At 34.5% G+C, this 25,686-nt stretch overlaps 1 protein-coding gene across 1 annotated transcript in view; it reads left to right on the forward strand.

The window, feature by feature from the left end:
- The first annotated feature begins 7,293 nt into the window (after positions 1-7,293).
- The window catches only part of AKAIN1 (A-kinase anchor inhibitor 1), a 65,553-nt gene continuing 47,160 nt past the window's right edge, over positions 7,294-25,686 (forward strand). The window contains exon 1 of the mRNA XM_074275699.1: positions 7,294-7,558. Coding sequence (XP_074131800.1) covers positions 7,543-7,558 — 16 coding nt within the window. The 5' untranslated portion in view covers positions 7,294-7,542. The remainder of the gene's footprint in view (positions 7,559-25,686) is intronic.

Here is a 25,686-nt window from a genome sequence, read left to right on the forward strand (position 1 = left end):
TTATCAGTTGGCTCTCTGCCAGTAAAAGTTGACTCCAACACACCCCTATTTCAAGTTAATTTTAGGAGACTGATAATCATTTTATGGATTCTCATCTCAGTTTGGAGGGGACTCAGGCATGTTAGCTGTCAGGGTGTGACTAATAACAAGTCAGTTAGCCACTACAAGGTGTGATTAGTAGAATGGAACAAGTCATGAAACCATGAAGGGGTTTGATTGTAGTGACAGAGTATACCCAAATCAGCAAAAACCCAGACTTTTGGATATAGTAAAGATTTAAAGCCTGAATCTTTTTCCAGTTAAAATGACAATACAAGTATTAAGAAAAATGCAATTATTTTATATCTCCAAAAATTAAAAAAAAATCTCCTCACCCACCCCTGATTCCTTAAATCTGGTAAGATACCAAAGCTCTGTAGTTCACTTTGGTCCAAACAAAATTTTATTTAGGATATGTGTACTCAATAGTTTTATGAAAATTTGATATAATTATATAAAGAAAATGTTTGTTATTTAAAACAGGGCTGATTCTCAGATTAATTTTATTGACTCTACAAATATTCAAACAGAGGCTGCTGCTTTGGTGTAGCTGTGATAAAAGTCTGGACACTAAATCCCCATCTATCAGGGTATTGGGATCATTTGATGAAGACCAGAATTGGAGATTTTCCCTGAGGAACAGAACTTCTAGATATATGAGTAAAGAGCCATTAAGACTTCTGAAAATTAGTTGATTAATTGATCAGTATTTCAGAGTAGTAATAAAAAATATTTTGGTGTTTTTGGCTCCAGTAGGAAATATGCTATAAAAGGGGCACTAACCTGAGAACCCAGTAAATCTTTTCTCTATCAGAAACTCCCTCTTCAATTCACTTAATGCACTCCTTTAAATGCAGTTTTTCTCTTTGTCTCTCTTCACATGATTATTTCCTCCATGTTTGGGTTCATTGCTTATTTTGTTTTTCTTTCTACTCCCTTCACTTTTTAAAAGTTCAAGTTTTTTAAAAAGTAAAAACTTTCTTTCCTGTATGCCCTTCTCTCTTCCTGCAATTTAAAAACATTTCTTTTAACTTGTCTTTTTTCCATTTCTATCTTGGTATCTTAACTGGCCCACATGGAAGAGATATATTTTTTTAGTATTTTTAAAACAGCATTTTATATTGCCTTTTCAAAAATTTAAAATCATATGAATTTTATGCTTTTTATTTTCTCTTGAAAACACAAAAATGCTATTTGGCTTGTGTACGATATTTGAATTTGAATTTGATTTCCCTTTGAGTCAATAGTCTGAAAAAAGTTCTTTATTTTTGTGTTAAAGAGAGCTATATGTTCTTTTAGAATATAATTTTCACTTTGACATTTTCCTAGTTAGGTTTTTTTAAAAAAGAAAATGCATTTTTGTTGGTAAAATTTTAGTTATTTCTCCTTTTGAAAATATTAATATTTCATCATCTCTTTTCTAATTTCCTTCAGGGTTCTTACAAATTCAGCAATGCAGTTTATCAACTATCAAACCTGGCAGAATTCTTAGGATATTGTCTTTAAGTTCTTGAAATTCTTTTTAAATTTCCTCTTTTCTTCTTTCATGCAAAGTTGTTACTGTGGTCCTTTGCCTTTTAATATACTTATTTTTTCATTCTTTCCCATCTGTACTACTTTCATTTGCTCTCTCCTCATTTTCTTTTATACACCTACACACACATGGATTTTATATATGTACATATGTATATGTGTTTGCATATATACACACATATATAATGTAATCTTTGCTTCTTTTAATTTTACTTTTTAATTTTTCTTTCTACATTTCCCTTATTTTCCATTATATTTTATAGACTCTGACATTGTTCTTTTGTCTCAATTTTAGTTTTTATACAGCCCTTAAATGAGAAAAAATTATCTTTCCATTTTAATCTTCATTATAATTTTCAAAAATCTATAAAATGAAACAATGCAACTTGGAATCATTATGTTCTGATACATCATGATGACAATAATAATAGCTAATGTTTATTTAGCACTTATGAGATAAAAATACTAATCTTTAATACATTAAAAATATCCATTCGAATGCAAAGAAAAAAATCTAAATATAGCCAGTGGCATAAGGATAATCCTAAATTATCTACCTTGTAGAGTAAAAGAAGGAAGAAGAAAGAATTTTATGACTAGATACAAAGGTGTGATGAAAATAATAAGAGAAGGGATTCAGTAAGAGAAAGAAATCTACTTCAGGGATTGAACAACTATTACCACTATGATTACTATCACCCTTCAGACTCCGATGGGGGATCCCAGAGTTTTGAAGTCAACAGCCCTGGGAATAACAGGAATCCGTAGGCTACCTGTTCTCTTTCCAGCTGGGTCTTATATCCATCGCATATGTAAATAACCCCTTCAGAAGACTTGTATGTTCAGGTAAGCTCAAAGGCCTGGGAATAGCAATGATTCCTCCCCACCCATTACAAGCTCTACTTTTAGTCCATTTTCTTAGACATCATCCAAAAGTGAGCCATGTAGAGGTATCAGAAGTGGTCACCTGCTCATGTTGGAAAAGACAAAGTAGTCCAGAGGTACAAAAATTAATTGGGGGATTTCCCATGTAATTGAATCATCTCTGTCATGCTGGGCTTGGTCACCAAGGCAATGAAAAACAAGGGTGGAGGGACACTACTTAGCTTTCTTTCTATGATTAAGCAAGTGAACTTACAATTAACAGCTTGCAGCTCTGGGGCCTAATATGTGTACCTTATAATTATTACCTTTACAGAATTACTGCAGACTGATTAATACCATGCAAATATATTCACTAAAATAGAAGGATAATGCAATAGAATTTAGGATAAAGTGTTCCCTTTATTATAAATGAAAAGTTTCTGAAGTTTTATTATGAATGAAAAGGCTATGAATTATTTTCTTGATCAGCAATTCTCAATCTTTTTGGTCTCAGAAACCCCTAAAAACTCCTAAAAGCTTTTGAGGATGCCAAAAATCTTTAATTTATGTGGGTTATATGTGATGATATTTACCTTATTAGAAATTAAAGCAGAACAATTTAAATATTTATTAATTCATTTAGAATAACAACCTTATTACATGCTAATATAAATAATACATTTTTATGAAAATAACTATTTTCCAAAGCAAAAAAATTTGTGAGAAGACTGACATTGTTTCACATTTTTAACAATCTCTTTATTATATGGCATAATAGAAGACAGTTGTATTCTCATATCTGCTTCCACATTCAATCTGTGGCAATCTGTTGTTTTGGTTTAAGTATATGAAAAAAAATCTGATTTTATACAGCTACATAGTTGGAAAAGGAAGGAATATTTTCATAGTTAAATCACATCTTAATATTACTATGAAAATGATTTTGATCTTGACAACCTTCTGAAAGTTTCTGAGCACCTTCAAAGATCCTCATACCAAAGTTTGAGAATCATTGTTCTAAATAATAGAAAATTGCATGAAGCCAATTAACTAGGCAAAGAAAGGTAGGAAATGATATTTGTTATGAGTAAATGTCAGCATTCCTAGCTCTGCAAATCTTTTTTTTTTTTTGATGTTGTAAATTTTTATTTAATCTTTTTAAATAATAGCTTTTTATCTTCAAAATAGATGCAACGATAGTTTTCAACATTTACCCTTGCAGAACTTTGTGTTCTATTTTTTTCTCCCTTCTTCCCTCTCACCCCTTTCACTTAGACAGCAAATAATCAATATATATCAAACATGTGTAATTACTTTATACATATTTCCACATTTATCATACCGCACAAAAACTCAGATCAAAAAGAAAAAAAATGAGAAAAAAATCAGGCAAACAACAACACAAAGATTAAAATACTATATTGATACACATTCAAATCACACAGTCCTCTTTCTGGATGCAGATGGCTCTTTCCCTCACAAATCTATTGGAATTGTCTGCAAATCTTTTGATAACTAATATAGAGTGGAAGCATCATCAGATTTAGAATCAGAACATTATTATAAGTACAGCAGGAAGTAGGGACTTGAAGAATATAAAGAAAATCACTTTGTTTTGAGTGCTTAAAAGAGAAGGGCAAGGTAGCTCCAATTATTAGAGATGACTTTTATAACGAAGAACTCATAATGAAAAAATTCTATATATCTCTAGAAAGGGAACTGATGAACTTTGAATGCAGATTGAAACATACAAAAGTATGTAGACTTTTTTTGTTGTTTTATTTTGCTTATGTTTTCTTTCACGATGTGGCTGATATGGAAATTTATTTTACATGACTTACATGAATAATTAATATAAAGTTTCTTGCCTTCTCAAGGAGGAGGAATGGGAAAGATTTGGAACTCAAAATTTTAAAAAAGATGATTAAATATATTGGATTACTTGCTGTTTAGTGAAGAGGTGAGGGGAAAGGAAGGAGAAAAAAATTGAAACACAAAATTTTGCAAGAGTGAATGTTGAAAACTATCTTTGTATGCATTTTAAAAATATATTGCTATTATTAAAATATTATCAAAACTTTGTACATATAATTGGGAAATATTTAACAAAATAAATAAAAATAAATTTTAAAAATAACCATTTTTTAACCTTAGGTAGAAACCAGAGTAAGTAAACACTGATATAAATTAGAGGTGAAGGAACCTTGCTTAATTTTAATGGGAAAATCATTCTTATATATCATTCTTATATCTTATGTACTGGTTTGGTCATAGAGGTGGGTCAAGGTAGACAACAGAACTTTTCAGACAAAAAATAAATGGAAAATTATCAATGAAAGATTGAAAATTTAAAATTCCAAATTTCTTTATCTCATTTTGCTTCCATTTATTTTTCCCCTTAATATCTCATTGAAAATTTAAAAAATACTAGCCTAGTCTTAGTTGAATTGGGGAAAGTAGAGTTTGTAACACCAACTCTGAGACACAGGGGGAATATTCACATTTCCTCATAGCTTAGGTGGTGGCAGTGAGGGAGAGTAAAAAAATAATTTGGAGAAGGGACTTTGGGGCTTGATTTTCAAAACTTCTTAAGTTTCTCAGTGTATATTTCTTCACAGAATGTGTTAGATTTAATGAAGAAATTTTTAAAATAACTCAAAGATCTTTAAAAAAATAACTTGGCTTTTCTCCAAGTGATGAAGGTAAAGATTGAGGTATTAAAATCATTGCTTGCTTCAGTCCAAATAAATGAGATCAGCACTACTGTGTTCTCAAGAAACTTTTGTCAGTCCACTACAATAGGACCTACATGTGTGGGTGACCTCTTTCACATTTTCTGTCTGCAAAATAACTAAATTGGGCCAAAAGACCCCCAACGTATATTTGAGTTCTACAAAATTTTATAAATTTCATATTTTCTAAATGGAATAGCATCTCTTTCAACATATGAATCATTGAGAAATTTATAATTTCTAAGTGGGCTTCTTGTATGAGCTTGGGCAAGTCACAACTTTCCTGAACCTAAATTTCCTTATCGTATGAGTAGATCAGACTAGATTACTTTTGAGAACTTTTCCAACTTTAGGGCTATAAGCCTTTCAAGAGAATTAGAAGAAAATAAAATTATTTAGAGACATTTATATGGCACTTGAAAGTTACCAAAATGCTTTCTATATATCATCTCAGTTTAATTTCACAACAACTCTATGAGATAGATACGATGAGTATTATTTTTTTCCTGTGAGTGTATAAAAGAAGAAACCAAAATTCAAAAAGATTAAGAATTCTGTTTAATGTCATAGTCTAGTGTCAGAGATATGATTCAAACCAAGCTCTTTCCTAACTACAGATCCAATTCTCAAAACACCAGTCTGTGTTTGCTTCCATCAAATATAATAAAATAAAATCTGTCAGGATTTCAAGCTCTTTGAGGACAAAGCTTTTCCCCATTATCTTTGTACCTCTATAACCTATGATCAGGCCATTCACATAAGAAGCACCTAAGAAACATTATAATTGAAATTATAGTCGTTTTGAAGTGAGGATTTCAGGGGAAATTTAAGTATGCAAAAACAAAAGCTATAAATAAAAATTATATGCAATCACATAAATGGAGAGATAATATTATTCGGGTCTGCACTGGATAGATACCTTTAATGTGAACCGTGTCTCTGTACTTTGATATTTTTGCTCTCTGTTGTGTGACTGTTGAACTATGTGAAGAATTGAATGATTCAATATTATGATAGTTTATTTTTGGGATATATATATATATGCACATATGTATATATATATATATATATATACACACACATATACATACATATATATACACACACTACTCAAGATAGAACTATATGGACTCCTTAAAATGGCTATTTGATGATCAATAGGTAGATTTAAATAAGTGTCTCTAAAGTCAGACAATTTAAATAACCTCAAAGTATACTTATCAAGATCAAGAGAAAGTAACTATATATCTCAGACAGGAATATGAAGCTTTTAATCCATTCATTTTAAATATATTCTGAGAAAGAAAGACAAGGAAAAAAGTCCTTTGTATTCTGGGATGATAATCTACAGGCAGGTAATATAAACATGACTTGTCTTGACAGTAGCAGACTTGGTTTTGAATGATCAGAACATGACCTTGGACCACTTTGATGGCTCATGTAGTTGATTTTCAATGAGTGTACTACCTACTTGAGAAAGTTGCTGTGAACAAAGTGTCATATTAATGTAATATGATTTTTGTCTTGAGAAATGGAATTTTCTCTGGGGTTAGATTTGCACTTTTGTTACATACTATGAATTCTTTCCTTCCTTGCTCTGAAAGTTATCCATCTTATCCCTTCTTTTTTTTTTTTTTTTTTTTTTTTTTTTTTTTTTTTTTTTTATTCCTGGTAGATGGAATTGGATTGTGAGAGAGGTGATATGGTTAGTTCGGTAAATTGCAGGAACTTTGGGGACCCACCACATACAGAGCCAGTCTAAATGCAACTTTGTTAATTCAAAATCATTCCTGAAAGTAAAGCTCTTTGAGTGTAAAAAAGCAAACTCATCCTAAATGTCAGTACATCTACTGGGGCCAAAGACAGCAGGTAATTAGAAGCAATTAGCTGTCCCCCTGCTGGGAGAATAGGCAATTACCTTTTTTTCCTCTTTCCTTTCCTTTTCTCCTTCCTTTCTCCTCCAGTTGAAACTGAAGTGGTTACTTTTTCCCTTGAGCAGCAACGTACGCTGAGCTGGCACAGAAATGAGGAATGAGCTGAGCTCTGGGTCGATCTCCTCCTCCTCCTGCTGCCGCCGCCACCGCCCCCAGAGCAGTGCATTGTGGAGGGAACAACGAAAGCCCAGTTAGACTCGTGCTCCTGGCAAGGGTCAGGTCCAGCTCACTTCTAAGTTGCTCTGCAGGACAGGGGAGCTGTCCAAGGTGCTGCCCGTCCCCTGTCCCAGAGGTCCTTCTCTGCGCTCTCATCTCCCAACTGGCTTTCTGGTCTTCCCAGATCCCATTCCCTCTGCCTTCACAGCTTGCCCTTTCTCTTCCCCTCACCTTCTGGGTGTCGCTTGTTCTCCACCTTGGGGTATTCGCTGCAGGAGGAGATCATGGTGTTTGCTCCAGGTAACGTTACCCTCCTTTCCTCTTCAGTCACCTAGTGGTCAGACTTGGATTGGGGTAGGGAGGAGGAGGGGGAAAAAAGAGGCCTCTCTGGCCCATCCTTTATAGTAGTGTTATTCTCATGTACCTCTTCCCCTCTTCTTTAATAATATTTTGGGACCCCTTCCATTCTGAAATATGCAGTAGCAGCAGAAGCAACAACCTAGCTGTTGACTTCCAGAGCGCTTTCTCTTTGGGCTACTTTACACTCATATGAGTCCAGGCACCTTGAAAACGGGAACTTTGCCAGGACATCGGGTACCTGAACGATGGGGTGATTGGTTGGAGGGAGTTCAGAGATTCAGCTTCAGCGCTTCTATCTGTATCTTGGAGGACTGGTGAAGTGGCGGGGGCTCCTAGGGGAAGTCTGGAAAAGAGGACCCAAAGGCTTGGGAGTGTCTGGAGAATCTGAGAGGAAAAAGGTAGAAGGAAAGGGTGGTTCAAAGGAATAAGATGCGTAAAGGAGCCGAACCTGAAACTCTGGTTAGAGGTTGATGTAGCTGCTGCGGCGACTGGCGACTGCTACTGCGGCGAGATTGTTGCAGTGCTTTGAGAGAGGTGACTGAAAGGAAATCATTTTGCTTCTATAAGAGGCGAAGGATAGTTGACCAAAGATTCTTTCACTGGAGAAGGTCCAGACTAGGTGTAAGCGTGTGTGTGTGTGTGTGTGTGTGTGTGTGTGTGTGTGTGTGTGTTTGTGTATGCTGTCTCACGTTCGTTCGCGCGCTTGCTGATTCGATTGCGTATACCCTGGCTATGCATAAGCTGGTTAAAGATTGGATTGGGTGAGGAGCAAGGGTGGAAAATTTCGACTTTCTTCTACAGTTATGTATATGCTGTGTAGTCAGTTAAATCTTTTACACAGAGTCCTATAATTAGTTACATTATTCAAGGAGATTGTTAAAAAGGTCCATAGAATAGACAAACTTTGGCTTTTTTTTTTTTTTTAAGTTGAAAAGGCAGTTTATATTTTCTGTCATTCATACCTAGAGCCTTGAGTTAACCAATGGGGGAGGAAAAGAAAGGAAAAGAAGCCATGCCTTTAACTAGCAGACAGGTCTAGGTTGTAAAAATCAAACCAAGTCAAACCAGAATTGAACTGCAAGACCTTGGAATGATGTGCAAGTATGACTATGAGGTTTCCCAAGAAGTTTTAACAGGGATCTGATCAAAGGTCACTGACATCTATTGTCTGCAATGAATCTTGTTTAGCTATAGACTTTGAAAGGTTTCTGGAAAGTTTAGTTTGGTCTCATACAGAGTTCTCTATCCCATGTGTCCCAAAGGATTCAGTATCTCCACATCAAAACATAAAGCCAAAATAGGGCCAAATGAAGAGAGAGTAAAGACACTGATCAGTGACCAGTGAGAAAGTTTATGTTAGACTTTTACTGTGTCATTTGAGCTAGAGGGTAGCTGTTTAGCAAGAAGGCTTCCTGAAAGCCATCGATCTCTTTCCCATTTTAAGAGGGAACATGTTTCCAGACATCAGTGATTCATTTGATCTGAAGATTAGGCAGCTTTTGAAAGTCAAGATCATAAATATAGAGTTAGAATGAACTTTTCAGGTCATCTAATACAACTCATATTTCATAATAGAGCACACTGAGAAGGTTACATGAGAAGCAAATGGCAGGACTGGAATTTGAAAGCTTGGTTCTTTGACTCCAAATCCAATGTTCTTTCCAATGTACCATGAGGAACAGAATTTTGAAATAGAAAGTATGTAGCCACTCAAAGACTGCAATTTGGATTCCACTCCCAGTTTTCCAGTTTCTTTCATGCTTTTAGTTAGGAAAAAGGGATTAGTATGAGCCAATCCAGAAATGTTAGGTATAAGTGGGAAAAAGGGGTTGAAATGTGTTTATAAAGAACTGTTTACCCAGTGGAAATCAAATTGCTTTTTTGTTATTATTGTTATTGGGTCAGTTTATTTTTGATTCAGAAATTACTTATAAAACATAACATAACAAAGAGTCTCAATGTAGGATAAAGGATGAGAGGTGGGTAATTGGATAATAGAAAAAAATGAAATGAGATTCAGGAGTTTATAGACTAGGCTTTAGTTTATAGACTGGTGGGCAAGTTCTTTCACTTCTCTGGGTCTCACTTTCTTTATCTGCATAGAAGACGATTGATTTAGAGAATTTTTAGTCTCCTTCAGCTCCAATACTGTATAACAAGTTGCTTAACTGGTCTAACCATCCCTCATATACTAAGTCCATGTCCTGTCTCAGTCCTTTTGCATGGGTTATCTGACATTCCTGGAATATGTCATCTTTTCCTTTACCTCCTGTGTCTACAATTTAGGACACAGAGCCAAGGTAGGACCAACAGAGGTGAGATGAAAGTCAGAGCTTTGAAACAGTGTAGTCCTGCCATTGCACTCAAGCTGCAATACTGAGCTGAACAATACAGAAACTGCCTTGAGGTCTATATAACTATCCTTCCTTTGAGAAGGGAAAATGTCTAGCTTCATTCAAGTTTTAATTGAAATGCTACCTCCTATATCAGACCTTTTTTTTTAGTGCTCTCTCTAAAATTACTGTTTTTATTTGTATCTCTTGATCTAAATATGTATTCTTCCCCATCTCAATAATGTAAATCTCTTGAGCATAGCATCTTTAATTTTTAGCCTCAGTACTTACACCTAGCAGTTCTTGACACATATATGCTTAAAAGTGCTTGTTGGATTGAACTGTAATCCAGTGATGTGTCAATGTTATACTTTTCAATATAGATTTTGTTTATGATTAAACAAAGAAGCAAGTTGTATAGTTGAACTGTGCCAGACTTTCAGCATCTGTCATCCTGGTGTTTTGAGCAGACTCAAAAAGGCTAGCTATTTCAAATTGATTTCTACTCCCCACTTAAAACTTTAAGAGGGAAGTAAGCGTAGGTGTGTGTTAAGGTGATTGCTCAAAAATTAATGAAAGGGTATTAAGCACTACAAGATCAGTAGGGTAATAAATTAACAATGAGCTATTCACAAAATTGGGTCAGTGGCTACTGAACCATTCAGAGCAGCACTGAAAATTTGTTTTAAAAGGGGAATTTAGAGTCTAGACTTCTGTATATCTGGATCTTACTTTGCCTCTTCTGACCTGAGTTATCTTGAATGAAAGTCTTTATCTTCATTTGACTCATTACTCACTTCAAAGTGGTTGGTAAAAAAATAAGTCATAAACTGAGAGCATACAGCAGATATCATTAAAGTGTAATGGAACATGGAGAAAAAGATTCAATGTAAAGTAGTGAAAAGAATCCTCCACAATCTTCTCTTTCACACATCATAAAAAAAGCAAATCAAACAACAGCAAAAAACAAAACAAGAAAAGCAAACCCAACGTGTAATAATATTATATATCTGTCAAAGGACTGTAATATTTTAAGAGGCTGAGTGATGACAATGATAATTTCTAATGTGTAATTTAGGAGGATTCTTGAGTATTGCAAATATTAAGTCTATTAAAATAGAGGCTATCTAATATCTGTTACATACTTGGGATGTTTTGGGTAGGGCTTGTATTATTGTGTGTGATTTGTGTATGTATTTTACTACCTCTTTTAGGTGGTAAGACATATGACTGTATCTTACATAAACTTTGCACTCTCCCACCAATGCCCTGTACACAGTATGTTTGAATAAATGCTAGTTGAATTGAAATGAATTGTATGATGTCTAAAGATGCACCCAATCTTAAGAGTCTATGATTCTGTAATTTATCCCCAGCATTAATGTGCTCCTATGAGTTTTCAATAAATATTCATTGACTGACAAATGGATTGTTTCAAATTATTGAGTTTGCATCTATGCTAATATATTTCCTTGGTATGAGAAAGAATTTCCTACCAAAGAGGAAACAAAGAAATTTATATTATTTTCAAATCAGACAAGTCAATGTAACAGAAAACTTTTATAGGGGAATAAAAATAGTGCAATTGTAAGTAATTACTTGGCTATCACTCCCTCCCCCTTGTCACTGTGAACATTTAGCTTTGGTCCCATCAGAGATAACTGTCAAAAAGGCTTAGGAGAATGTCTTATTTATCTGAAGGCAGCTATAGTTTTTCTTTATTTATATGCATGGTTTACCAATTCCTAGGAGATCAATGGATGAATAAATAACTGCTGCACACTGGTTTAAAGCAAGGTTTACAATCTGTCAACCCAAATACATTCCTTGTTAACAGGGAATTTTAAAGGTAGATTGAATTTGGTCCTAGTGCTCCTAGCTGCCTAGATTCTCTCCTTTTGCAATTACTGAATATTCTAAAAACCCATCATTACTTATAACTAGGCACTACTTAATCTTGAAGCATACAGGAAGAGCAACTTCCACGTTAATAATTAAGCTAGATTTTGGCCAAAAATATGAACATGTAATGGGCAAGCCATTATTAGAATAGTGCCATCAGCCTCAGATTTTTTAAATTTGGAAACCATTATTAAAAGAATAGATACACATAGCATTGGTACATTGGAATTAGAAATAGATCAAACACAATGGATTATTTGGAGAGAGTTGGTTCTTTCCAAAGGATCACAGATAAAGATAGAAGTATCTCAGATGTTAGGTGTTCATTTTTCTTTCATTTTAAAGATGAAGGAACTCTGGTTCAAAGAATCAAGATTATTCCTCTAGTAAATGACAAACACAGTGTTGTCTGACTCTAAATCCATCATTCTTTCTACTATGTCATGGTTGCAGTTTAACGGGCCACATTTTTCTCCTCTGATTTGGAATAAGCATAAACATCTTCTTTAGAACCATAAAAAGCATTGAGTTCTTCCTTCATCATCTTCCTTCTATAAACTTCCTCCCACTAGTCTTCAGTTAAAGTGGCATAGCACCTACAAGTACCCAAGTAAGAGATCATGAACTGCTTCAAAATGCCCATAAGGGTTCCTGAGAAAGTCCACAGCTGATTTTGTCCTTGAATTATTTTTCTGCAAATTCCAAGGCAAATTCTCCTATGCTAGTTCAGAGGAACCTCAAATAGTTATAGGAACATTTGTTTCCCACTGAGTAAGGTGAACTACATGTCTTTAAACAATGGAAATATTTAAAAATGCATGTGTTTTTTGCTTGTGTTCATAAGACCTCCGACTTGCATCACCTATTTTGGAAAAAGTGTCATATCTATTCCTTTTTGTGAGATTAGGGAAGACTTTCCTAGTCTTTTATTGTATTACCTTTATGGTGCACTTATAAAGCTTTACAGTTAATAGTATGAAGAACTGAAATGATGATGAGGCAGATGTCTGAGTGTATCCTGGGATGAATAAGTTATGAATCATGGAAAGTCACAATTGAAAGGCTAGCATATGCACACTTAAAAGCAGATGGCTTCCTCATGGAGCTAAATAGTCCCAATCTTGTCTAAATTTAAAAGGTCTGATAATGACATAAAAGTATCTACTATCCTGCAATGTTTCCAGGTAAAAGCATCATAGTATGCACTCTTAATAGGATAATATTTTCGGTCATTATTTTGTATTTTCTCTCTTTTTTACTAAGCACTAGTATACCTACCACTGTCATTTTTTTTTTTGTCAGAGCTACATCCACACTTTTAAGTGGGTGAGGCTAAAGCCTTGTCATCTTCATTTCAAAGCTTTACTAGTGTTTGGATATTGTAGAAAAGTCACAAGATTTACTTGCAAAATATCACAGGCTATAGGAAAGAGCCCTGGTCTAGGACTCGGAGAGAAGCTGGAGCCTTTGTCTGAATCTACTACTGATATGCTGCATGACATTGAGTAAATCAGCTTCTTGGCCTTTCAGTGTATTTTCTTATTAGTTGGTTGCTTTTACTTTGCTTTGAAATCTTGCATTTTTGTATTTTGAAAAAATCTTTACTTTTCTTTAAGAAGAGAAGACTGTAGTTGCAAGACTAAATACTTAACTATCATAAATGGTAAAACTTCATGTCTCCACTTAAAAATGGCTGGGTCTTCTGTTTTTTTAAGCAATAAAAATGGTGCCCACTATGCTCCAGCTATACCCACAGTCCCAATTAAGAATGCAATAATTCTACTGCAGTAGTCGATGTTTTGGTCATCTTTCATAAACTCAGTGAAATGTGACTGTCTGGCATTTGGGCAGAAGGTCTTCATGGGACACAGCTTTTTGTTGTTGTTGCCAGGCAGCAGTAGTTAATTTTATTTCCTTAGAATTTATTTCTAACATTTATGATCTGACACTTCTGCCTTCCTATTTAATTTTATTTTTTGTGGAATTTTAAAATATGAAGTTGTTTATTATGATGTTGTAGATATAATTTTAATCCATCCAAATCAGAGAATTTAGAAATGCATTTCCAATAAATGTAATTACTATATGATTCATGCCTCAAAATAAGTAAATTTACACTTGATCAGGTCATAAGCATGTCAATAAATAATCATTATTTCTTTCCTAAAGTGACCATTTCCCAATAGGATTACATTAATATAGCTCATTTTATATATATATATATATATATATGTATATATATATACATATATACATATATGTATATATATACATACATATATATATATTTTTATCTTCTGTCAGTCATATTTTCTCCTTTTTTACAATTAAATGCTAACTACAGAAGCCATATCAAACTAGAAATTTCTGTCCTGAATATTAATACTTATATTTGTAGTCAAAAGACTTAGGCTAAAATTTTGATTCTCCTATTCTGTTTATATATAACCAAAGGTAAATCATTTATCTTTTCTATGCTTCAGTTTCCATATGTGTAAAATGAAAAGATTCCTCGTGATAAAATGGAGAGTGTCCTGGAGTTGGAGTCAGAGAACTTTGATTTAATACTTGGATTTGCCCTTTACCAGACTCTCTTTTCTCATTAATAAAAGTAGGAAGTTCACCTTTAGAAGGTTCTGGATTCAGCACCCTATAGATCCCTTCCAGTTCTAATTCTATGAATCTGTTGTTCTTCAAGCTCTACAATCCCAGGATGCTTTGGTCTTTTATTCATTCACCACAGATGATTCAAATTATATTGGAGAATTAGGAGCTAATATTGCCATATACCTTGTCTTACTAATGGAAGAGTGAGGAGTGAGGAAAAGTGGCAATAGCAAGGTGAGTAGTGGTGTTTTTAGGAATGCCTGAGAGCTACTGAAAAATGTGGAATGAAGGAAAGTGGTAATAATAAGGTGAGTGACAAAAATGGCAATAGCAATAGTGATAATATTAGGAATTTCTGGGAGTCAGAAAAGAATTTAAGTGTATTTGGGAGTCTGGCATTGAGCACTTGGGGTTTTACTTAACTTTACTTAGATTTTACTTAACTTTGCTTTTATTCATTGCAAAAAAAATGGTGAATGATTATGTCCCTGCAATAGCAATATCTCCTGTCAGGTTAGGGGGCAAGGTTTCCAGAGGAGTCTCAGAGCGTGCCAAGATGATGTGAAGAATTATACTCAAAGAACATAAATGTGGGAATTCCATTATAGTATCCAATTCATAGTTGGATCAACTACATCAAGCTACAGATAGTAGGAGTTTGTTAGGCTGTTATTTTTAAATTTTTGTTTAATAGGGTGGGGATTAGAATCATTCAAACTGACTAATTGGTTCATAGATGCCCTTTTTGATTATTATATAATAGAATTAGGTTGGGAATATTGCTCTAATTTGGTAAGACTTTTTCTTTCCAAATTCCTAGTTCAGAGTATCATTGAGATAACAATAAGTGAACCCTGATTATTATTATGCTATTTTTTTAAAAAGAAACTTCCTAATGTTGAATGTTAGATGACAGTGTAGATATGAGAATATTTTTCAAACCATCACTGAGTCTAGGCATGAATGTGGAAACATTTCTATCATATTTGGAGCTATCCTTATGCATTTCCTAGCTTCCTTCTTGAATCTTCTTTGGATCTAATAACATAGAGAATATAGTGCTGGGCAGGAAGTTTAAATATTTACAGAATGGGGTGTTAGATTCTCATTTTAATTATAGATTTTCATATTTTCATTTGCATCTTTTTTTCTTGGAGGAGGTGGGAATCACAGGCTTTAGAACTGGTAAGAAATTTAGAGATCACCTTATCCACCACTCTAGTGAAGACCCTCATCACCTCATAGATGAATTATTTCAAGAGTCTGCTGGTGAATCTTCTTTCACAAATCTTTCCCAAATCCAATCAATTCTCTATTCTACTACTAAAGTGATTTTTCTTAAAGCATAGGTCCAATCATGTTAATAAACTTGAGTAACTTTCTATTTCACTTGGGATCACATACAAAATGTTCTGTTTGGCATTCAAAGTATTTTATAACCTAAGCTCTTCCTTCCTTTCTAGTCTTCTTTCATTGTACTCTCCACTATGCACTCTTCAATCCAATAGTGCTGGCTTTCTAGATGTTCAGTGAACAGATATTGTATCATTAACATTTTCTCTGGTGTTCCTCATTCCTGAAAGGCTTCCCATCCTTTGTTCTGACTATTGGCTTATCTGGTTTCTTTTAAGTACTAATTAAAATCCTCTAAGTTTTCTCTAAACCTTCTTAATTCCAGTGACTCCTCTTTGTTAATTGTCTGCAATTTATCTTGTACATAGCACACTCTTTCTATATTATTTGTTTGTCCATTCTCTCTTTCATTAGGCTATAAACTCCTTGAATACAGAGACTGTATTTTTGCCTCTTTTTGAATCTCCAACACTTAGCACAGTGCCTGAAATATAATAGGCACTTAATAAATGTTTATTGATTGATTGATCCAATTCCCTCATTTAAAAAATGAGGAGCCTGTGGCCCAGAAAAGCTAAGTGATTTGCCTAACATCACAATTAAGTTCACTGAGTAGTAGAGTTGGGGTATGACTCCACCTTCTGACTCCAGAGCCAGCACTCTTCCTATTATCCCATATTACTTTTGATTATCATAAACTTAGCATATGGGTTCTTGAGAAGTAATGTGGCCGGCCTTTAAAGAGAACTGGCCAGGAAGACTTGGGTTCAACAGCCTTTCTGTGCTCTAGATAACTCTTTAAGATTCTAAATTGAAAAAAAAAAAAAAAAAAAAAAAAAGAAGATGCTGAACTGCATTAGTAGAGGAAGGTTCCTTAACAAAAAGTTCCCCATACCACTGAAATCTCAGGTTCAATCCCCGACCTTTTCTGTATGCATTCATAATGCAGAGAACTTCTACCATATTTTGAGGAGGTACAGAACAAAACTAACCCTCTGAGAAAAGATCGTTCCCTCTGCCCCAACAGCTAAAAAATAGATGCTATTATTGAACTTCAAAAGCTTGTTTTCTTCTCTTTCCAGATACCACAATCCTTACCATGCATGGGGCTTCATTACATCTATATAGGATTATACTCCCAATTTCGACCTAGGTCAGCACCAGAGATTCTGGGAAGGCTTGGCTTTGGGGTGAATAAGGAAAGATTTTAGTAAAAGAATCAAAGGAGGTAAAGTGCTGGTAAAGGTAGGGTGCTTGTTATGACAGGGCCTATGAAAGAAAAACAACAACAAAAAGCAATCAGAGAGAAATCAAAATATCACAGGAGAGATAAAACAAAAATATTAGGATGATAGTTATTGGTTTATAGGATATCAAAGAGAAATTAAATCCTAGTTCTCACAAATTTTTTTGATCTGGGTATATCAATGGTTATGCTAGCCCTTTCTATCTCCTTTAGGTTAATGAGTATAGCTGATAAAGGTTGTGATTGCTGTTCTTCATTTTCAAAGAGGACTAAAATGACAAAATTACATTGGAATCAAGATATAGTGTATCCATTTGTGGCTAATCAGACCAGTACCAGCTTGGAAAGCTCCACCACAGGTTGGATCTTTGAATTTGTGTCTCTCGTGTGTCTTTTAAGCTATTGAAATTATGCTTTGCGCATAGATCATAGTGATTTCTTTGATTTGGGCACACCAAGGTGGGTGGTTTTCTACCAGTATTTCCAATATCTCACACCAATTCCAAAGTTCTTCAGAGAGACCTTAAGGGTAGTCTTGTATTGCTTCTTCTGACCTTCATGTGTGAGCACTTGCCTTGTCCTTGGCAAAATAGTCTTTTAGGCAACAATACTTTTGGCATTTAAATAACATGACCAGCCCATAAGAGTTGAGCTTGCTGTAGTAGAGTTTGAGTGCTTGTCAGTTAAGCTCAAAAGTGAATCTCGTGGACAGGAGTGAACCTTGAAACCATGTCCCCTTTAATTTGTAAAAGAAGGGAGATTCAGGGTCTCAGGCTTTTCCCTGGGAGAAGCATACCTTTCCCTGACAATGCCCTGTTAAGTGGTCTCATTCTGTTAGAGATCTGGGCCTGATATTCCTATTGATAAATAATCTCTTTTCAACTGGAAATCTAAGCCCCAGGAGGTGATAGTATTTAAGGAATCTCATTCAATTATGAATGGAAGCCCTAGCCTCAGACTGCTAATAAAAGACAATTCTGAATTCCAAATCTTTGCAGAGGTACATAACAGGATAATGCTTGCCATGGAAGCTCTCTTCTTGGCAAAGCTGTTCTACCAGAATTCTTGTGAAAATATTCTCTTCAGTGTTAACCCTTGTTATTTCCCTGACAGGACCTTACCCACTAAGAAGTCTGTCTGGCTTCTCAGTGCTAATAAAATTCCCCTTTGCCTCAGATTTTTGGCTTTGCAAATTCTTTTGCATTGGACCTGTGCTGACCAGAGGGGATTCCCCACCTCAGTTCTCACACCTCTTCACTACCACTAGCACTGCATCAGTGTCTGGTACCTTAACTTAGAAGGTAATCTTCAGAATCTTCCCAAGACTATTCAAATGTCAGCAATTTGGTTTCCTGCCATAGTGGTGGTAGACTGTCCAGGTTTCACAAGCATACAACAATAAGTTCATCATAACAGCTCTGTAGACCTTCAATTTGGTAGACAGTCAAATACCTCTTGTCTCCCTCACTTTCCATCCAAAACATAAACTAACTCTTACAACATGTGTTTCAACCTCATCATTTATATGTACATCCTTGGAAAGCATACTTCCAGGTAAATGAAATTTTCCAAGCATTCAAAATTTCTCCATTTATTATAACCAAAGTTTCCACATATGGATGGTGTAGTGGTAACTGGTGGAGAGCATAATTTTTCTTGGTGTTAATTGCTGAAGCAAAATGAGCAGAAACAGCAGAAGATTGATCAATATTTTGTTGCATCTCAGATTCAAAGCCTGAATTGAATACATAATCATTTGCAAACAAAAAAAATCATGCACCAACTCTCCTTCCACTTTAATCTTGGCTTGTAGCCTTTTCAATTTAAATAATTTGCCATCAATGCAGTGGCTGACTGATGTTTCCATTGAAAACATTTGATAACATTTCCATCCAAAAGAGCAGTAAATTTCATGGCTATGCACACCAGGGGAATTTTGTGCAGGTGCATGTGTATATATATATATGTTTTGCCTGTGTCCTCATATATAAAATAAGCTGTATGTATCTTTGCCAAGACAACCCAAATTAGGTCACAAAGAGTCAGACATGATGGAAATGAATGAACAATGTAACTACAAAATAATATAATATAATGTAACATAACATAATGTAATATAATAATATAACAATAACATAATATAAAATACTGTTATGCATGCATGTGTATATACCTATACCTATATATATATATTTTTTCTTTATTAGGGAGAATCATTTATTGAATATTTAGGCACAGAAAACAATATTCTTACACATAAAAGAAAACAAAACAAACTAAAGCTTAACTAAACTTATTTTTTATATTAACAATTAAACTTTACCTTAAAAATATAAGCTGAATAATAAGACAAGAAAATACAAAATTTCATTGTAGTGATAATCAGATTAATATGAAATAGTTAGTTTAAATTATCTTTATCTTCAACCAGTTAGTACTAACCTCAAATTACCAAAATAGTTTATAGTTTCTTAGTCTTTTTATCTTAGGAAATGAGATTTTGCTTATCAGGCATTGTAGACTTAAATTTCTAAATCACATCATTGTAATTAATTAACAAAATGAATTATTGTAAAATATTTATTCCCACAAAAGGTAAATTCCTTAAGAGCCAAATTGTTTATTCTTTATGTTTCAAAATGCGAAATTACTTTTTGTTGATTGACCAATTGAATGTACAAAATGATGAGTTCATGCATTCTGCTACTAATATAATAGGGCATTGTACTTTGTATAGGTGCTAATATGAAAATGACTTTTTACAGAGACAACTTTTAACAAGTAATAATGTAAAACACTGAGTAGATCTGGAAAAGCATAGAAGATGGAAGAGGTTTTAAGCAAAACCTCTTTCTGGTAGTAGTGCTACCTTTAGGAACAGCTCCATTATAACTCAGAAACAATTTGACCTCAGTTTCCAACTTATCTAAAGCCACTTAGAATTGATTTGTTGGCAATTATTTTCATATTATTTCTGCCATTGTCTAAGCTCAGCAGTATTCCCAGTGCAATCACAGGCTTACCAAAATCTGTTCAGATCATTGAACAATACTGGGAAATATTCCATCTAGGAATACATGAAATGAAATTCCTTTGACATCAAAGTGAATTGTTGGTCAGTCATTTCAGCTGTGTTCAACTCTTTGTGACCCCATTTGGAGTTTTCTTAGCAAAGATACTAGAGTGGCCTGCCATTTACTTCTCCATCTCTTTTTCTGTATGAGGAAACCAAGGCAAAACAGGTTAATGACTGGCCCAAGGTTACATTGCAAGGAAGTGTCTGAGGCCAAATTTGAAGTTAAGTCCTCCTGACTACAGGTCCAGTATACTAAACGCTGTGCCACTTAACTGCCTATCAAAATAATTCTAGATCTCATCAATATGAACATTTTTTCTCTTCTTAATTAAATAACACACACATTCTTTCTATTTTCATATTACATTGAAAATATACTAAAGCATTTTAAACAGTTCTTAGCATTGCCAAAGAGATATGGAAGTTTTTTGCCTTTGTCATTGAGGTGAGTAAAAGGAGAATTGGAGTTTAAGAATCTCAATTCCTTTTCTATCATCTTAAGAGTATGAAATACATAATGTGAAGAAAGATGAATTAGTTCCTTAAGGATATCCTTAAGTATAGGAGCTTTTTAGCCTTTATCTGTATTGCTTGGGCAGGAATAGCCAGGAAAATACATATATACCAACAATGTAGCTTTCAGTTTGGCACCTACATCGCCCTTCTCTGTCTTTGGGCTTGCTCACTTATCCCAGTATAGAGTCATGGTGGTATTTTTAGGGTTGGGTTTAGGAGGTAGGACTGGGCAGAGCTCCTATTACACTGCTACTATATGTTCTGACCCTCCTAGATGGCAATCCTGGTACATGTGTGTTTGTTTTTCACTCCTAACTTTCACCATTGTAAGTCCTGAGTTCCAGTAAATTGCTTTCCATTTGCTCAAAGTTGTCGCTGACAAAATACATGATTAATTCTTAATTATGAAACATTTACTAATAGAAGGCAAAACAATAATAATCAGAATTCAACATTTATGCAATGAGGCAAAACCAGGAATAATTAAAATATAAAACAACACCCATAAATACCCATTGGTTCACCCATAATAGTTCACCCATAAAACCCATTTGTATGCTATCTTCTCCTTCAGATGTGCAGTATTCATGGGAGAGTTAGCACCCACTTTCAGAAACATAGCCCTAAGGGATGTGAATAGGCAAAATATGTGTGTAAAGTAATTCATGATTCTGGCTAAGAAGTCTAGATGGTGGTGGTGTTTTAAGGGAATCTTATGCATTATGGATGGTCTTCTTTTCTTCTAAGCTTTTCTGCTCCTCTAGGAACATTACTATAAAAGACATTTCTATATTACTCTAGATAGTGAAAAAGTCAAGCTGATAAGCAATTATTAAGCACCTCCGCTAAGTATCAAAAGCAGTATTACACTATTTAAGTGAAACCATGATTGAATAATATGATCTGTATTAAGCTTTCTAGATCTATTCCTTTGGCCAGTGTTGAAGCATCATTAAGGTACTTCAGTGAAAAGTGATTCAGCTGAAGAATTGCAAAGCCCTTCATGTATTGTTACATTACTCTGCTCAAGCCAGAAAGGACAGTAGAGGGCAAACACAGCCAAATCCACAATGGCTCAATTAGGCCAGTCAGCTCTTCACCCAGCTATACACAATTCAGCTTCCTTTAGTGATGCTATAGAGCTTATAAGGCTTTGGTTGGCTGGCTGCTAGCCCAGAGAAGTTGCTCTTATTTATTGAATCTCCTCTGCTCTTCATCTTTTAAACAGCAGGGGGCAGCAGCTACCACTGCCAGATTCTCTCTTCTTCCCTCTGGTTCTTTTGATCTCTGGCTTTTGTACTTTTAATTTCTTGTCTCTTCCAATAGCTTTGGATACCTCAAACCATAGTCCCCATATAAAAGTGATCCATTTTTAAATTAGGCGGATAAACTCAAAATACACAATCCTATGAGAACACAATTCTCCCATAATCTTGAAATATCTCTTAGATTTGTAGTTTTTCAGCTATTTTTCAAAATTTTCAAGAGTCATATGTAAAATGAGCCTATGGACCACAATCCACTGCATCCTCATCTTTAGACAGTATTTGTGCTATTGGGCTACGTTCATACCTGTCCTTTCATTATATTCATTTGAGTTTTCTCTAAAGCCTTCAGAATTATTTCAGGCTACATCATTCACATAAATGTCTTTTTCATCCTCTTTCAGAAATGAAAATTCTCTCATGAAGAAGGGGGGCAGTATTTTACATATGCAACATTTTACATCTGTATGTCCAACACTTAGCACTGGGTTTGGTCTATATTATAGTCTCAATCAACACATGTTGCTTGATTTACCAATTGACTTGAATGAACTTAGTTAATGGGTAAGATTTTTAATTTCAACTCAGCAAAGCAAGTTTGTTTCATTAATCTCTTATAAAGCCAGTAAAATAATGGAAAAATTTTGTTTTCAACTACTGCTCTGTATGCTCAACTTGTGTTGAACAGCAATTTAAAAGTCTTCAACTCAATCCTGCTTCTGAATCTGTGTAACTTTTGTTTACTGCATCATTAAAGGAGTAGAAATGGTAATAAAAGCAAAATGTTGCATCCTTTGATGAGACCATTCATACAAAAAAACCCTTCTTTATGTAGTCTTTATTTTACTTCTCAGAAATATGTTCAATCTAGGCTGAAAAGGGCCACTAGGTCAGCAAATTACAGCCTGCAGGCCAAATCCTGTCTGCTTCCAGTTTTTGTACTGCTCAGTGGATTTTACATTTTTAAATACAATAAAATTTTATTTAAAAATGTGGAAATTATTTTTACCTAAGGCTATACAAAAGCAGGCAATAAGCCGTGGATTTGGCATGTAGGCTTGTAGTTTGCTGACCATTACTTGATATTAAACACATAGCCTCAGACATGAAGTCCTTGACACTTCCGATTGCAGTCAGAACCAGATTAAAATAAAATTGAAAAATACTTAACAATTTAAAAATATATATAATAAAATAAATAAATTAATATGTGATTTTCTATAATGATCTCTATAGAGATCCCCAAAAACAAATTTTTGGAACATTTAGTGGCTCCTGTTCTATATGAATTTGATATTATGGCTCTAGAGAACTGAGACTGGTATCCTAATATATTTTTTGAAATATTCTGGGCTGGCTAATAAGATTGAATTTTGATGGCATGGAATAGGAGCTAGACTGACTAAAACTTAAATAAAAAAAGATTTGTTAGTCTTTGTAATTACTCAGCTTATTGAATCCACTGATGATAACATTATCTTTAGAAGCTCTTAAATGAGGAGCCTGAGGTGTTTGCATTTCTATTAGAACTATCATTATAATTTGGTTTGTGTGCTCCTATTTTTGTCTGAACAATGTCTATCCCTATATTAAAACAAGGAAAAGTATTATACAATCAAAATAAAATATAAATCTGTGGGTTTAAGTTGTTTCAAGAATATACAAGAATATGGAAAATGCAATGCTGAGTTGTAAAAGTCTGGTGTGACTACATGGTTCAAATAATTTTAGACTAATAATTGGAGCACATCTCTCAGTATTTTCTTATGCCATTATCTTGCTCTAGTTTCACTTTCCTTCCTCTTCAACTTCTCCCCTATAGTTAGCCACCTAACTCTAATGATTTCTTGAATACATTGCTTCCATGTCCTATTGATGAGGGTAGCCCCCAAACTCTCTAACGCTGAAATGATATTCTCTTTCAGCATTATTCTCTTTTACCTCCTTCTTACCTATTTCCCTAATGAGACTTTATATCTCTCTGTCAGGATTTCTTTTTTTTTATTATATATATATATATTTTATAATATCCCCTGTATTCATTTTTCCAAATTATCCCCCCTCCCTCTATTCCCTCCCCCCGACGACAGGCAATCCCATACATTTTACATGTGTTACAATATAGTCTAGGTACAATACATGTGTGTGAATATCATTTTCTTGTTGCACAATAAACATTAGAATCCGAAGGTACATGCAACTTGGGCAGACAGATATTAGTGCTAACAATTTACATTCACTTCCCAGTGTTTCTTCTCTGGGTGTAGCTACCTCTGTCCATCATTGATCAACTGGAAGTGAGTTGGATCTTCTTTATGTTGAAGATTTCCACTTCCATCAGAATACATCCTCATACAGTATTGTTGTTGAAGTGTACAGTGATCTTCTGGTTCTGCTCATTTCACTCAGCATCAGTTGATGTAAGTCTCTCCAAGCCTCTCTGTATTCCTCCTGCTGGTCATTTCTTACCGAGCAATAATATTCCATAACGTTCATATACCACAATTTACCCAACCATTCTCCAACTGATGGACATCCATTCATCTTCCAGTTTCTAGCTACAACAAAAAGAGCTGCCACAAACATTTTGGCACATATATGTTTCTTTCCGCTCTTTAGTATTTCTTTGGGATATAATCCCAGTAGTAGCGCTGCTGGGTCAAAGGGTATGCACAGTTTGATAACTTTTTGGGCATAATTCCAGATTGCTCTCCAGAATGGCTGGATTCTTTCGCAACTCCACCAGCAATGTATTAGTGTCCCAGTTTCCCCACATCCCCTCCAACATTTGTCATTATTTGTTCCTGTCATCTTAGCCAATCTCTGTCAGGATTTCTCTACTAGAAACTTTACTTCTCTGCTGGGAGCTTGCCACTAAGGAATTCAGTCTTTCTAGTCATGCATAGCAAAGTCTGACTTCCCAATGCTAATAATAAACTTCTTTTTATCAATCTTGCTTTTCAGGTTCATAAATTCCTTTAGGAAGGACTTCTGCACTGGCAGAAGGGGGTTCCCACAACAAATGCGTCAAATCCAAAGGTGATTTAGGGGAGCCAAACGTATACATTTGGTTCCTTGAATCCAAACCTGCCATTAACCTCATCATTTAACTCCCTTACCACCACGAACCCTAATCTCATCATTGTGGTTCCCTGACCAGGAACCCCAAAACCCTAATCTCATCACTATCCCTGTTCTTCTCTTGCCAAACTCCCACCATTAGCCTCCTCTATGCTTATTCTTGAATAGATGAATATAGCTGGAAGACTTATATTTGTACTGACTTTATACATTACCTCAAAATTCACCTAAAATTGCCCCTCCAGAGTTACCAATTCTTCCTTTTAAAACTGTAAATTTGTTATTTGTTTGAAAATGCTTCTCTTTTTAAGTTTTATGTTCCCTTCTCACCATTAACCCATCCCTTGAGAAGGTAAGTAAAATGATACAAATTATATATGTGAAATCACATAAAACATATTTCACAATAGTCATATCACAAAAAATGAAAAAGTTATACTTCAGTTTATACTCATAGTTTATCATTTCTCTCTTTGGAGGAGTTTAACATTTTTTCATCACAAGTCCTTTGGCATTAATTGTCTTAATCAGAGTAACCAAGCCTTTTACAACTGTGATGGCCATCCTCATAATATTGCTATTATTAGTTAGGATTCTTACAAAGTGCTAAGTCACTCGAAACCTGCCCAAGAAAATGATTACAATTTAGAGAAACAGAACATTACAATTAGTTTTTCTAGAACCCAACC

This window comes from Sminthopsis crassicaudata, chromosome 1 (assembly GCF_048593235.1).
Source record: "Sminthopsis crassicaudata isolate SCR6 chromosome 1, ASM4859323v1, whole genome shotgun sequence".
Classification (NCBI taxonomy): domain Eukaryota; kingdom Metazoa; phylum Chordata; class Mammalia; order Dasyuromorphia; family Dasyuridae; genus Sminthopsis; species Sminthopsis crassicaudata.